This window comes from Eleginops maclovinus, chromosome 14, assembly GCF_036324505.1.
Source record: "Eleginops maclovinus isolate JMC-PN-2008 ecotype Puerto Natales chromosome 14, JC_Emac_rtc_rv5, whole genome shotgun sequence".
NCBI lineage: Eukaryota > Metazoa > Chordata > Actinopteri > Perciformes > Eleginopidae > Eleginops > Eleginops maclovinus.
Window position 1 is genome coordinate 11,501,995 of NC_086362.1, and position 15,709 is coordinate 11,517,703.

Below are 15,709 nucleotides of genomic sequence, written 5' to 3' on the forward strand. Positions count from 1 at the left end.
ACAGTTTTTGTATCAAATATGTTGCATTTACACTGATATTTATTCTAGTTTTCGGGGGGAAATTGGAATTAGTTTTGGATTCAATTGCAAAGGACTAAAGGAGCAGTATTATTACACAGGTTTGCAACTCATGGTGCACAGTCTATCGATAGTATACCTCATTGTCATGTTATTTTTGGTGTTATTTTTGTGTAGCTAACTAATAGAGCAGCATGTCATAACATCTTATAAAGGAATTGAAGTAGATTTTGACAAAAGGCCAGACCGAACCTAACATGGCTCCTTTAATGTATATTTTTTGTTTTGCCAAACAAACCATTACCAAACAAATGTATTTAAAAAGAAAATGACTCACTCATCCAGGGTTTGCTTTAGTTGCCTCACAATAAAAATAATGTAAAATAGGGAAGGATGGGGATGGTTTCAGCACATTTCTCTCAAGTTAATCCGAGACTATTCAGAGCACAACAACTTAAGTTTATATATTAAACTTAAACATGTGTGCTAATCACTCATAATATTTAAATATGCACATTTGTGACAGATATATATTTGAAAGGAAAAAAGTCAGATGTTGCAACCGATCCCAACCCGGGGACAGTTGCAACAAACATCAGGGTCTTTTTATTTATACATGAATTAAATAGCATTATTTATAGTCCAAAACTGCAACACTTTAAAAACACATATTTGTCACAATCCAGTAAATATGAACTGAGCACTTATTTGAAGCATGTATGGACATCCCGTTATTTACCTTACAATCACTTTGCATGTTCAAAGTAGCAATTTGAAATGGTATTTGAGTTAAATATCCTTTATCTCACCAAATAAAATGTAGGCCCCAAGTAAATAAGTAGCCAACTATTTCAGTTGAAAAAGTAAGCTATTAGCAACAAAGACTGCTTATAGTTTGTTTTACTGGACCCTTGGCAAGAAAAGGTCTACTACCTAATTACAAAAGTCAATCAACCAATCAAATAAAACCAACAGAAAATAAACAAACAAGACTGGACCGGAAGTGTGTAATGAATGAAGTCATGCAGAAGGAGGAAACAGATCTCGATAGCTAAGATGGCGGAGGAGCAGCAGGAATCATCACAGCCAGAGGTGGAGGGTGAGAGAAACAGTTGCAACACAAAATGTACAACTAATAGTGTAGCCATTTCTCTTGCAAATGAAGCCCGAACCGATACGTTTGTCTGCTCGGCGTTTTAGCTGCTGTCCTCTCCGCGGGGACGGTGGCTGGCATGGAGCGATGAGGCCACAGCTTGTTGGCTAATGTTAGCTAGCTACCATTGCTACACAAAGAGAAAACGCTTGTTTAGTTACTGTCATGGCAGCAATAAGTGGCTGTCCCACAATTTCTGACTTGAAGAAATGTTGAAAATGTATGCTCAATATTAGAAGACAGGACAGCCCATTTTTGGTAGTTTAAACAACCGCTTTAGTCGTGACATGAATTTGTTTTGTTTTCGCTCAGGTCGAGCTAGCCATGTTGAGCTGACTGACGTTAGCTGGTGTTCTCAATGAAGTGGTTCTAGTTAGCTGCTGACTACGGCTGAATCCTCTGTGGTGACGACATGTGATAAAAATAGGGAGCGAAAACTATAGCTGTCTACGTGAATGCTTGTGACATTTTAAGTACAAATCCATTTGATTCTTTTTTTTATTTACGTCAGTGCAATGTTGATTTCACTAACCAGCAGGTGGAAAAAGTTTAGGAATACTCTGTCAAAGTAAAGGTCCTGCATTCAAAATGTTACTCAAATAAAACTACACAAGTATTAGCATCAAAATATACTTAATGTACCAACAGTAAAAATACTCATTCTGCGGATTGGTCCATTTCGGAATAATATACATGTTATTTTTGATTATAATTATTGATCATTAAAGTGTAATCAAAGCTGGTGAAGATGCAGCTAGTTGGAATGACTGTGTACTGCTGGGTATATATACATTGTGTGTATGGTTGCAACTCCTGCAGCAACTGTTTAGCTATTCGCTCAACAAGTTCATCTTTATAGACACCTAGCCTTATTTAGCTAAATTAATTCATTAGCTCTAACAATGCTATCCTTTTGTGTACTTTTCTGCTGTTTGCATTGCATGTGAGACATTTTCAATATGCAGCACTGATCTTGAAAGCTATGTCTCCTCTCAGATTTTAACCTGACCAATTTCCTATCTTGATATGCTATATTAAAACTGGCCCTGATATGATACAGATTTTTTAAAATCCAAATGCCAATTACCAGATTAAATTCCAGCCATCATGGCCTATCAATTTCTCTTTTTAGAGTATGTGCTCTGGAAGCCTAATTATTCTGTCCCCTTCTCTAAAAGGAGTGAACTGCCTCGCATACGACGAGGCCATCATTGCTCAACAGGACAGAATTCAGCAGGAGGTGAGAAATCCATTTTCAATGAAGAACCAGATCCAAAAGTTTCACATTCTATTAATTTTCTTTAGAGTTCAGAAAGCCCAACTGATGTGTAGAATATAACAGAACATCTAAAATGTACAAATGCATGGGTACCTTCTTTAATCTAGTATTCACTGTTTCGGTCAGACTAGAGGCACTAATGAGTGAAGATTTTCTAATTATATATTTTGTGTGTGTGGTTTCCAGATAGCCAACAGTAACCCGTTAGTGTCGGACAGACAGGACCTGGCGGTGCTGCAGAGGGAGTACGCTGACGATGACACCGTTTATCAGCTCAAGATCAAGGTCAGTCCAAGTTAAACGTACCCACCGAACAAATCTGTATGCCTCTTGCGTACTCAAATAGTCTGTGCATTTGTTTTTGTAAAACTCTTTTTGTTTTGTTGCAGGACCTACACAAAAAATACTCGTACATCCGTAAGACGCGACCCGATGGGAACTGTTTCTACAGAGCCTTTGGCTTCGCACATCTCGAGTCGCTGCTTGATGACAGCAAGGAACTTCAGAAGTGAGTGTCACAGTGGTTACTGTTAGTGCTAGTCACTTTTGGTTAAGTTCAAGTTCACACTTTTGTTGCAGTCTTTGAAAACTTATTTTCTTTTCACCTAAAATCTACGGATTTCTGAAAAGCCTTCGACCTGCTTACCGAAGTAACAATGTGCAACTATGGGCATCAGTGTGTAGAGTAGGACTGTAGGACTTAATCGGTGTTACATCATTATGATTTTGAAACTGATATTTTTATACACATTTATGTAGTCACTTAACATTTAGGTTGTGTGTGAGTAGCTCTTTGTAAGTTTGTCATTTTTGCTGTTTACAATTATACTTAAAATCTTACAAACTCTATGATTGATGGCCCAAATTTAACATGGTCGTTGAATACATGTTTTTGTCTCTTCAGGTTCAAAGCAGTTGCAACTAAAAGTAAACAGGACCTGGTTAATGAGGGCTTCACTGAGTTTACCATTGAAGACTTTCACAACACTGTGAGTGTCTTGTTCAAGAAAAATTACATTTCTTATTTATTTCTTACCGTCACTCCAAAAATGCAGATATTTTTCCCCAAATAATGATTTAATGATAATATTTTGTTCACAGAAGTGAACAGTAGCTTTCGGTATTTATGTTTTTTCTGATTGCAAATGTTACATATCTCTGACTCACGCACTATGTACAGTGCAGCTATCATGCTGATTGATTATGTCTCTCATGATATGAATGTGATTTGTTCAAGTTCATGGACCTGATCGAACTGTGTGAGAAACAGCCGACCCTACAGGAAGTGCTGAACTCCTTCAACGACCAGAACGTGTCGGACTATTTGGTCGTGTATTTGCGGCTGCTCACCTCAGGCTACCTGCAGCGAGAGTACGGATTCTTTCAGCATTTCATCGAGGGAGGACGCTCTGTCAAGGAGTTCTGTCAGCAGGTTAGTTAAAAAAAAGAAGAAGAAAAGGCTTTCTTTAGTGAACTTTACCGAAGATAATAATAATGATGATAATAGTTTGAATTTATATAGCGCCTTTCTAGGTACCCAAGGCCCCTTTCCATTTTGTGAGGACAGACAGAAAACAAATTAAAAAAACCAAAAAACTTCTAGTTCATTAGAAACCAATGTAGGTCTCATAATAGGGTCTCAATATTATAGTTTAATAGTAAAGTTGGGTTAAATGGAGGTAACGTACATATTGAAATGTGCTTTTCTTTTGCTTAAAAAAAATCAACAAGTGTTTGAGTGAAAACGATAAGATGCACAGCAGCATGTAAGCAAGGCATTACACATCTTTGGTGAAAATAAGTAGGAAATAAACAAACATAAATAATAAACATCTCAAAATAGGAAGTAAAATATGTACATATTGACAGTGAAAGATACACATCTGTTGATGTATGTCTGTTTACACTAAACAGACCTAATGTACATTTTTCCTTTTTTTTGGTAAAGGAGGTAGAGCCCATGTCTAAAGAAAGTGACCACATTCACATCATCGCCTTAGCCCAGGCCCTGGACGTTTCCATTCTGGTGGAGTACATGGATAGAGGAGAAGGAGGAACAGTCAATCACCACGTCTTCCCTGAAGGAGGCGACCCACGCATCTTCCTCCTCTATAGACCTGGCCATTATGACATCTTGTACAAATAACACTCCTGGCCTCATCCCATCTCATTGTCTGGGTAAAAAAAAAAGTAACTTCAGCAGCCGCGTTGATGAAGCATACATCTGTGTACGAGATTACACACATGTTTTTGAAAAAAATTACATATAAAGTCACATTACATGCCTCCAGTTCCCCTCTCGCCCCCAAACTTCCAAGTTTCTCCTCAGTCATCACAGAATGGTTAATAAAACAAAGTATTTGGAATAATAGAATTGACTCCAGGCATTTAGAGTTGTACAGGTTTTTTTTTTTCTTTTGTGGTTGTAAATGTTATCTACTTGCTTTGTTTGATTCTTTTCCTTTGTTACACTGCGTTTCATTGAGTTTTATTAAAGGGATTTACATCTTATTTCTTGTTCGGGTTTCTTTTTCCAAGGAGTCGGGGCTGCAACAAATAATCATCAATTAATGACTTTTTTTTTCTCTCACCTTTAAGAAAGCTGAATAAAACTTAACCTTGCTGTAGACGTTAACTTCTGAAAATTCTAAGATAATCACAGCCTCATCAAACTTTACAACCTCAACCTTAAGAGCTGGGGCTTTCAGATTATGCATGTAAATGAGCAATTACCAACAAGTGACTTCATGCAGAAAAACTGCGTGCAAGTTCATTTTAAGGTTCTTTTTGGTGAGCTGCCTTCTCCCCCTGGCAAATCACTACAAGTATGTTTATGTAGGTCTCAAAGGGTTAAATACCAATTATTTAATAAACAGTGATAATATCCTGTCAATTAATTAATCAAATAATTAGGGTAGGGTTAACCCTAACAACCTCCAACTGTAGAAAACCCTTTTTATGAAGCAGTAGGTCAATCTTCCTAAATCATGCAGTCACCCAAACTGCACCAGTAGTATATTAACGCTGAAGAAAAACAGACAAATATAATAACATAAAAGGATTGTAGCTGTAGGCCTACGAGACAGCTTAATGGGTTTTATTAAGTTATCGCAGTGGGGATTTGCTAAATAAAATGCTATAACAACAATAAATAATGATTCACTGAAGTTAATACAGGAAAACAGTTGCTTTTTATCTTTCATCAAAAAGATGTGCTTTGTTTACAACTGAATAAACCCATGCGCAGTCGCGTCATTGCTGCGTAACCTAATCACAGATCGTCTCTAAATGAACAGATGTCTCCTTATCCTGTTTGTGGGTTGTTGGTTACCAAGAAATATGGGCGGAGTGAGAGCTCTTTCTCTGGGGGACGAGCAAGCAAGCACAAGGACTCAGACAGAAAATGTCTCCGCTAGCAAAGTCGCTGACAATGTCAGGAAGGAGGATAGTTGCAGCGTGGGTACGGCATCACTCTGTTACAAGTGCGTTCAATTTTTAATTACTCATTTAAAATACATATGGATTGAAATGTTTTGTTTTGGTGTTGTGACATGAGAGGCACATGATAGTGTCACAAGCAGTCAACAAGCTAGGTAGCATTAGCCAAGGAACTTGGTACAGGGAGTTAGATATGTTATATGTAAGTGGACGAGGTACCTTTTTCTAGATTTAGGAAGTTTTACTGAGTTGCAGGTTTGTGTACAAATTAATTCAAGAGTCAAGGGAATGTGACGTCACAAACAGCGACTCGGCCATCTTCCGAGGAGACAGCCGAACTCAGCAAGTCGTCCATTTTTGAAGGATACCGACAGATGCAACCTACAGCTAGCAGAGTAGCATATGTTTTCAATTAACACTTTTTAAATATGGTCGGTTGTTGTGTCCTTGGCTGTAAGAGCAAATCCCATGACCGACGATCACAAGGGAAGAAGGACCATAAGATCAGGTTTTATTCGTTTCCCACATGGAAACTCTATGAGGGAGACCAGGTAGCCGACATCAGCAAGCGACGGCGGATGGCATGGGTGGCAGCTATGAGAAAGAGAGACCTCACATTTGACAACATCCCCCTGTCGGCCAAGGTCTGCTCTCTTCATTTCCATTCAGGTGAGTTTATCATGATCAGATGAGGAAGAAGCACCCTGATCTTGCAATGAACTAGGCTAAACGTAGAAGTATCAGGGTGTAAGAATACTGTTACAAAAGTCCTGCAATCAAAACGTTATTCAAGTAAAAGTACACAAGAATGAGCATCAAAATATCTAAAAGTATCAAAGTCAGTATAGGTGCAGCTAATTTAAATACGTTTGTATACTGCAGGATATCCTTACACAGTCGTAGTCAAAACAATTTTTGTCAAGAAGTACATTTTCACACTGCTGACAGTAGGAATCCTTGATGTTTTTCAGGTACACCAGCATATGAAATGCAAGAGACCGATCCAGACTGGGCTCCATCTGTACGGCTGGGGCACTGTAAAGTCAAGGTATCAACATGTGGACGTTTAGACGGAAGAGTACGCCGAAAGAAGAGGAAGCTACCAGACACAGTAGAGGAAAACCAAGAGCCCCCAGAAATTGAGGTTATAATTGATGACACGGCCACAGAGGATCAAACGCCAGAATGTGACTTTTGCAAGGTTAGGCAAGAGGAAATCAACCGCCTGCAGGAAGAGAACATGAGGCTGAGGTCGGAGCTAGAAAAGAAGGGGCTGGGAGAGAAGTTTCTGAAAGATGCTAATTCCAGAAATCTAACACCTCACAGGACTTCAATGTTTTGCCATGCTTGTGAGTGTGCTGATATTTGCTATATCATGCTTCCTTCTTCAAACAATGAGAATGACCTTACGATCATGCGTCTGAGGCTGAACCTTCTGAAACACTTGAAAACAATCTCCACTACATTCACAGACACCATCACTTTTCTGTAATCCTGTGTTATGGCTTTTGTGTACTCAGTCAGAAAGAGAGAGAGAGTTATTGCAGGGTACTATGCCACATCAGTTTATGGAGGCTTTTGGAAATCATGTTGCATTCATTTTAGGCGTGTCACTTAAATTTGTCTGTGGGTTTGAAGGGATGAGTGCAAGACCTAAGGACTAATTAAGGTTAATTGCTTGACAATACCTTTAAAATGTACTAAGATGGTGTCATATATTTGATGGATAAATACAATGAGACAATTAACTCGCTTATGTTGGCTATAACATGTTCTGTGCTGTGTTACTTAATGATAGTGGATAGTTTCTCAGGTCTGTCAGCTGTATCTATTGTGTAACAGTGCCATCTGCTAACTGTTTACTGTAAGTGTCAAAAGATGGGCGCCATCATCAGGATCAGTCAATCAAGATCCATTCTTCTCTTAATTCATAACATTTGCTTTCATTAATTAACTTAATATTGTAAAATAATGCTCCTTCCACTCTATCAAGGCATTCTCTCTCTTTTTCTTCTTTTTGCGATTACTTCATAATACGATCGCACTAATATGCTCTTAAACATTTTTTTTACAGGCAGTGAGTACACATTTAATTAATTTGTTATGAGGTTTGATATAAAGCCTCTCAATACCTTTTTTTCAGAACCAAGCAGGCACTAATGTTAGTTTTAAATGCCAATGTTCACATACTAACTCTCACGATATAATCTCTTCTGCGTTTCTCCCTAGCTGATCTCATTCAAAACATGGATAAGAAAGCAACCTGGGACCGCTTCTATGCTGAGAACAGAAACAGGACAACCACCTTCAAAAACTTTGAGTGGTTCTTTGGATTCGAAGCCATCCGGGACTTAATCATGCCATTCTTGCAGACCAAGTCTCACAGAGATTCTCTGCTCCATGTCCTGGATATGGGCTGTGGAACTTCTGCTTTAGGCCCCTGTATTTACAGACACTCCTATCTCCCGGTACGGGTAACATGTGCAGACATCTCCCCCATAGCTGTGCGACAAATGCTCCAACATGTCCAAGCCAATGCCATCCAACCTCACAATGTTTCTTCTCAGCTTGAGTTTGTAGAGCTTGACTGCACAGAGCTTCAAACGCACTATCTGTGTAGCAGTGTGGACCTTATAATTGATAAGGGCACCACAGACGCCTTGTTGAGGTCTAAAGAAGGCAAAGGGAAGGCTGGTCTGATGCTGAAGCAGTGTTTGAAGGTGTTGCGTAGCTCAGGATCACTGCTCCAGTTCTCTGACGAGGACCCCGATGCCAGGCTCCTGTGGCTGGAGACTGAGGCACAGGAGCCGGGGGTGATGTCATCAGATGTTAGGGTGCAGGAGGTTGGGGAGCTAAGGGGAATGACTTACTACTGCTACCATGTGACTCCTCGCCCTGTTGTATAGCAGCTTTATATTCAATACAATATATACATGGATGGCCATAATATTGTATACATTAGTTATTAAAACAATTTTCAAAGAATGGATGTTTGTTTTATACTTCATGCCTCTTGTTTCAATGTTCTTATTTGTTGCGGCGGTTTACAAATATACATTTATGCCAAATAACTCGATGTATAATCGATCATTCATAACACGGACAGTTCAGTTATGAGGCTGATCAAATGCATTTAAAGAGTTAAGGTACAGACATGTGGAAGTCCTCTCTGTTCCATCTCATATTTCATATGTATTATATACAATAGTTTTTGCATTAGTTTTTTATGCCATAATTTCACTTTGCTATGACATTTTTTACATGTTCATGGCGTACAAGACAATGACTCGCTGTATATTATACTGTGACTTTTAAAAAGATTTATTTTTCATGTTTCTTCGATTATATATATCTTATTACGGCACTCTTATGAATCCTGGCATTTTATACAATGAACTTTTGTGACATTTTTATGCATTAGGATGCAAAGATGTTTCTTTTAAGTTTTGAATATTCTACAACTTCTTGCATTAAAAGGTTGTGTGATAAACAGTATGTCCATGTTGATGACAGATCTGAAATATAAGAAAAAACAATTGCACACTGTCAAATAAAAAGTGTGATAGAATATTGAAAACATGAAAAAGCTTCATAGTATTATGCCTTTTTTGTATACTTTCAACCTACTATATTGTGTTGTTTTTTCTGAAATTGTCCACTTTCTTTACTATTCGTTTTTCTGTATATTTTTGACATACTATACTATGCCTTTTTTTCTTCGTTTTTGCAACAAACTATACTATATACTACTATACTTTTCGACATACCTATGTCGTTTTCTGGTCGGAATTATGAGAAAAAACCAACGGTCTTTTATGACATTTTATTAAGCTTGTTCATTCTTGACATAAACAGATGTTAAATGAGTAACTCCAAGAAATCATCGCATTCTGAATATCAAACTGAAGTGAACCTCACCATTTATTTAGTGTTTGAATGTTTGAATGAATGAATGAATTATTTCTGATCTGATAAACACATGAAGTATTACAAATTACAAATGAACATTTCCAAATGTGTGGGAAGTGCAACACTGCCCTCTTGTGTATGTATGAACATAATGTAGCCATTATGAAAAATGAATTCTAGGTTATGTTACGACCCCTCCCTCTCTGCTCTGTGTCTGCCAGCTCTTATATCATCACATCTCTCTTTCTCCCAATCATTTCGATCTTTTATTGCAGCACATTTCCTATTCAAACCTTTAAAATGTGACTTCCAAGGGACAATTTTGGTTCAAAATAGTACTACACACAGACAGCCAGAGTTTGTCATATCTAAAATGACCTTTGACATATTTGCAACATATTTCTGAAATGATATAGTCATTTCAATACAGTTTCCCGTTTTCACTAGACACTTGGAAATGTATAGTACATAAGATGTAGATTCTGTAAACGCTTGAGTTTTTTGTAATATAGACACTTTTCTTGAAACACTGTCAATCATCATCAATCATAATTTGTATAATGTCTCAACACCTTACATTACACATGTCACTAAGTTCGGAAGTTGCTGCTCATCCTTTCTTTGCCATGGATTTGTACTTACTTACCTATTTTATTCTAGTATAACTAATGTGTAACTATTATAATATGTAAGATGTGTAATTGTATCTTGTTGTACCTGCTATGCCACTTTTGCAGTAACAAATGTAAATATCCCCACTGTGGGACTGATAAAGGATTTCTGATTCTGATGTTGTCATTACACACGGAGACCAGCTGAAAGTTTCTTTTTATACTGATATCTTTATTGATAAAATCACAGCATTAAGTGAGAGGGAGTTTTTAATTCATAAACATTCATAATTCCAGCCGTAAGTTAAAGACCGAAAATTGAAAAAAGGAAAAGGAAAACCTTTAACATTTTGCAAAAATCTGCCGTGGATGGCATTTTAACTAGTAAATGGGATATGAAAAGCAATGATCCATTTGTTTTATTTGAAAATCCTGGGTTAAAGGAGGTCCTCAAAGCTTTTGGAACAAGCTGGTGAAGTCCACTGGCTCCTCATCACCAGCCTTCACCTCCACATCCTGGCAGTAGGATGGAGGGTCAAGCTGAGCGGGTTTCACAATCTTGATTGCATTGTTGTTGAAGCTAGAAAACAGAACAAAGGAGGCACTTAGTGTGAAGCAAAACAATTCAGATCTTCTAAAAGTCCCTGTTAAGCCTTTCATCATCATCATCATCATCATCATCATCATCATCATCATCATCATCATCATCATCATCATCAGACTGTCCTTTCTACTTTATATGCTGATTGTTACAGTGTTGTTATACCGACCTTAAAGCCATCCATCCAAAGTTTTTGGTGCGGAACAAAGAAGAGACAGGAATGCAACTGACTTCAGTGATTTGGCTCAGGTACTTCCCTGTAAAGTTTGGAGAACAAACTGCATGTGTTAATAAACTCTACGGCAGGCAATGCAGGACAAACTATAACTTTCTCTCTGACCTGCTTTGTTGGGGAGATCTCCCGTCCAAGTGTTGATCCGGACTCCTTTTCCAGGTCCGGAAGATTTGCTCAGAGTAACTTGGCCCAACAGTGAAGCATCTTTTGGGATGACCATGGGGTTGGAATCTCCCTTCAGAGGCCTTTTGGTGCATGTACGGTTTTGCCGGTTAATCTCATACATGGTAGCCTGAAGGAGGAAAGTTGTAGGATAAGGACTTTTAAACCTGACTCTCAAACCTATGCTTAATACATTAATTTAAATACCAACATTATTCATTCCTGGTGATGGACCAGGTAGTTCAGAGAGTCTTATGGTGTACTTTTATTATTTTATTGGTTTATTTTATATCTTTTTATATTTCATTATATTATTATTATTATTATTATTATTATTATTGTTGTTGTTATTATTATTATTATAAAATCAGCAAAACATTGGACAGAAATGTGTGTTAACGCAATTAGAAAGCACTGCATGGATACTGTAGATAGTTGATTCAATTACTCTAACATCTGGAACTTGCATGTTACAAGACTTTTAAAGCAGTTAAATCTGACTTAAAACGTATGACTCCTTTACTTCTACACTGTTTGTCATAGACAGGTAAATGCAGTAATTGTGAAGTCCAAAACATAACACTAAAGATTATGTGCTTGGAATTAAACGAGCAAAGATCCCTGCCTCATGTTAATCATTTGCAATGTCCACATACCATTCCTGCTCCCATAATACAACTGTAGAGCCAATCTCTTAAATGATGTCACTCTCTAGAGTTTGTTCAAATATTAAATAAATGTTCCTTGAACTTCTGAACTTTAAATGAATACTGGGATGTTCATGTGATAGCTTTGGTCACCTCTTTGAAGAGCAGGAGAACTTCATAGCTGAAGTTCTTTTTCATAAGTTTCCCCACCTCCCTGAGCCAGAACCGTTGTCCTATTGAATCGTACTTGTACTTGGCATAGGCAAAGAGATTTTTGTTCTGTGTGGACTGGAGAAAGATCATGTGAGTTAGTCTACATCTTCCTATTTCACATATTGTAATTGTGCCGAGTCATTGCTCAGGTTCTGCTTAATGATGCTCATACAAAACAAACTCAACACTCACTATAGTGAGGGCTCCGGTAAGAAAAGGAGGACTTTCTGTTTATGGAGAAAAAAGAGTTGTGAAATTATAACATTGCATTAATTAAAAGAACAAAGATTGCCCACAGTACATACATAAAGCTGGATCCCTGTGTCAGTCAGCAATAGGAAACATTGAGACTTCCAATATAAGGTTCAGAAAGCATAAGATATTATAGTAAATAACAGAAATCCAACAACCACAACCACTTTCCTCTCTTTGTGTGAGTTTACTTACTGCATGGTGTAGGCTTCTGAGCCAGGCAGACTGCAAGGAGGCCCGCTAGTATTAAGAGCTTCATTCTGATGGCTTCCACTGCCTGTTGTCAGTCACAAACACTCTGCTGCTCGAGAGGGGATTCGCTCCCTTATAAACACAGTCGCTGATGTCACTCCCCGATTTGCATGCCTGTCCCATTTGCATTGCGCAAGCGCGACATTCGTTTAACCAGCAGAGATTATTTATTACTATTCAAATTTAATTTCCCGAGTATTTGAGAAAAGAACTCCTTTAAGTTGGTTAAGTACGATCTAAGAATAAGTGAGAAGAAGGATTTAACTTTGACAGCTGTCATAGTGAAGATATATTTACTGTAAATGTATGCAATCATTTATGGCCTAAATAATGATCTAATTCTTAAATGTGAAAAGTCAATTTATGTTAAATTAGAAATGTATTAGTCAAGCAAAACTTTCTATGTTGAGATTCCCGGAAAAAGGAAATTACTTCAAAGATTTTCCATGAAAAAGTTGATTGAAGAACAAAACGTAAAAGTACTCATTCTGCACAATGGCCCATTTCAGAAGAATATAAAGTTCAGGAGTATGATCAGCTCAATGTACCTTAAGCATCAAAAGTAAAAGTATGCTCGTGATGCAGAATGGATCTTCTAGTAGTATTATATTATTATGTAATCCTGTTTTTATACATGTGAGAGCATTTTAGTATTGTAGTTGTTCAATGTGGATCAAATCTAGATACTTGAAATACTGTGTACACTACTGCATTACACCTTTAGAGGCTAAGCCAACACGTTTGACCTCTGAGGATCTGCTATCTTGGCGTAATTGATGCACATAAAGTTGTGCCAGGTGAATAAAAGTCTGACACAAAGTTTACAGTTAAATACAGTCCATTTATTTCCTTTTAGTGTCCATTTAACTTGCTTCATTTTCTCATTCACCATACATAACATTACAGTTTAAACAATACCTTTAGCAAATGTTTGTAATCCTGTGTTTGTGTGTGTTCTCCGTGTGTGTTCTCCGTATGTGGTCAAAAACAGTTTGGCCTTCTGGTGGAACCTTTATCCACAAACATTGGTTCTTACCTTTATACCCACAGTGTTAACTGGCTCCTACACACCGGCCCCCAATTGGTAGTACAGGTATCAATTCAATGCAAACAATTAAGGAGCCACCTTTGCAGTTCAGTGGCCTGATGTAAGTTACCGTCCCGTAGCCATCTTCACTGGCATCAGCAAAGTGATGTAGTTGAGAGTGTATGGGTTCACCAAAGTCCTTTGGCTTTAAACATCCATCCACTTTGAGGGATCCCAACAACCTTAATGTCCTCCAAACACCATTTGAACTCTTGTACAACATCTGGTGGCATGGCATCATCCCATCCACAGCTTCTCCTGCAAAGTTCTTGTTGCATTATCTTGGCTGGCAAAGTGACTGGTGCTAAAATACCCAAAGAATCATACACCGAGCTTGTTGTGTATAGCATGCCACGTCTGGTAAGAGCCAGCTGTTTCACTTCCATCTTAAACTTAAAGCAGTCTGACTCGACGCACCAAAGTAGTCCCAAAGCTCTCTCAAGAGAAAGATTGTCTCTATCCAGATCCAGGTCCTTTATCTCATTAGCCTTCTGCCCTTCTGCTGTTGTCTGCTAAACTGCCCGACTATTGCTGATTATTTTTTCCAGCACAAAACCTCGTCTTTAAAAAAGAGCTTTAAGATATTCAACCATTTGTATTGCTGCCTTCTTTGAGCCCAAGCCCATCAAACAGTCCAACACATAGACATTTCGCTTAACCGCTTTGACAGTCTCAGCAGAAAAGTCAGACTTAGCGCATCGCTAGCACAACTGGGAGAAGACACAGCCCCAAACAGATACACCGTCATTCTGTATTCCTGGATCTCTCTGCTGAAGTCTCCCTCTGGCCACCAGAGAAAACGGCCAAAATCTCTGTCTTCTTCTGTGACTTTGACCGGGTGAAACATAGCCCGTATGTCGCCAATGAATGCCACAGGTTCCTGCCTGAAACGAGTGAAAACTCGAAGCAGTGAACTGGTGAGGTTGGGACCTTGATAAAGTACATTGTTTAATGACGTTCCTTTGAATGTGGCACCACAATCCAACACCACTCTGAGAGAACCTTTTTGTGGATGGTAAACACTGTGGTGTGGGATGTGCCATATTTTCCCGCTGCCACAGTGCTGCTGTGTTGGTTCCTGTTCAGCATAACCCTTTTCAATCGCTCCATTCAGAAAGCTGGCATATTCCTTATGCAACATCGGGTTACTCCCAAATCTTTTCCTGAATCCAAGTAGCCTTTGCTTTGCTGCCATTGCTGCTTCCATGTAAAGGACCATTGGTGACCCATCCCAACACTGTTCTTATAGCGTATGGGCCATTTACACAACTGTTGACAATTTCCCAAGGTTCCAATATCTTGGGAGCGTTGGTTCCAATCAACATGTCAACATTGGCGTTTATGCTGGGGATACATCCACGCAGAAATAAAGCATAGGCCTATAGCGCTTTAATGTCTTCTGCCTTGGTTGACCCTTTGCCATAATGTAGCCACGTTCTGGAGCCATGTGCTGGCAGCTACGGACCAGTTCCTGTGGTGGTCCCTTTGTGAACTGTTCTAAATAGTACAAGCAGTCGGCTTTGCTGGCTTTATTTTCCACTCCTTGTTCAAATGCTTTAATGAAAGCTTTGTACTGAAACAGGTCTCCATCAAAGATAGGAATTGCTCTTGCTGGTAGAGACAGTAATGCTGCTGGTGAACAAGTGCAGCTGTTATTTCATTTTGCTTGTGCATTGTAGTGAATACATCTGCATGTGGAATTTGATTGGTTTGCTGATGTTGATTTTCCTGTTGATTTTCCCAAGCAGTTGATTCACCAGTTATCAACCCATGTGATGTTCCCAGATACTGTTGATTTTGTATTTGAGCATCTGCCTTGAATGCAAACTGCCTTTCAGCTTGCTTTGGTCCC

General features: G+C 38.5%; 3 protein-coding genes across 4 annotated transcripts; 2 read left to right on the plus strand and 1 right to left on the minus strand.

Annotated features, from left to right (window-relative positions):
* Positions 1–1,001: 1,001 nt before the first annotated feature.
* Positions 1,002–4,961, plus strand: LOC134876325 (ubiquitin thioesterase OTUB1-like). The gene is made up of 7 exons (XM_063901317.1): positions 1,002–1,117; positions 2,350–2,411; positions 2,637–2,735; positions 2,840–2,958; positions 3,355–3,439; positions 3,688–3,882; positions 4,399–4,961. Exons 1-7 carry the CDS (start codon positions 1,033–1,035, stop codon positions 4,594–4,596), a joined length of 843 nt encoding a protein of 280 aa, XP_063757387.1. The 5' UTR covers positions 1,002–1,032; the 3' UTR covers positions 4,597–4,961.
* A 749-nt stretch (positions 4,962–5,710) lies between these two features.
* cskmt (citrate synthase lysine methyltransferase) lies at positions 5,711–9,456 on the plus strand. Of its 2 annotated transcripts, none has more exons than XM_063900908.1 (3): positions 5,711–5,932; positions 6,860–7,237; positions 8,118–9,456. In XM_063900908.1, exons 1-3 carry the CDS (start codon positions 5,854–5,856, stop codon positions 8,792–8,794), a joined length of 1,134 nt encoding a protein of 377 aa, XP_063756978.1. In that variant the 5' UTR covers positions 5,711–5,853; the 3' UTR covers positions 8,795–9,456. The 2 variants fall into 2 exon arrangements, with proteins under 2 accessions (XP_063756978.1, XP_063756977.1); XM_063900907.1 differs by having other exon boundaries at positions 5,802–6,557.
* A 1,163-nt stretch (positions 9,457–10,619) lies between these two features.
* LOC134876068 (ependymin-2-like) lies at positions 10,620–12,852 on the minus strand. The gene is made up of 6 exons (XM_063900910.1): positions 12,714–12,852; positions 12,459–12,493; positions 12,207–12,341; positions 11,350–11,536; positions 11,179–11,266; positions 10,620–10,988 (listed from the first exon to the last, which is right to left on the minus strand). The coding sequence occupies exons 1-6, from the start codon at positions 12,775–12,777 to the stop codon at positions 10,859–10,861; spliced, it is 639 nt and encodes a 212-aa protein (XP_063756980.1). The 5' UTR covers positions 12,778–12,852; the 3' UTR covers positions 10,620–10,858.
* Between the last annotated feature and the right edge of the window lie 2,857 nt (positions 12,853–15,709).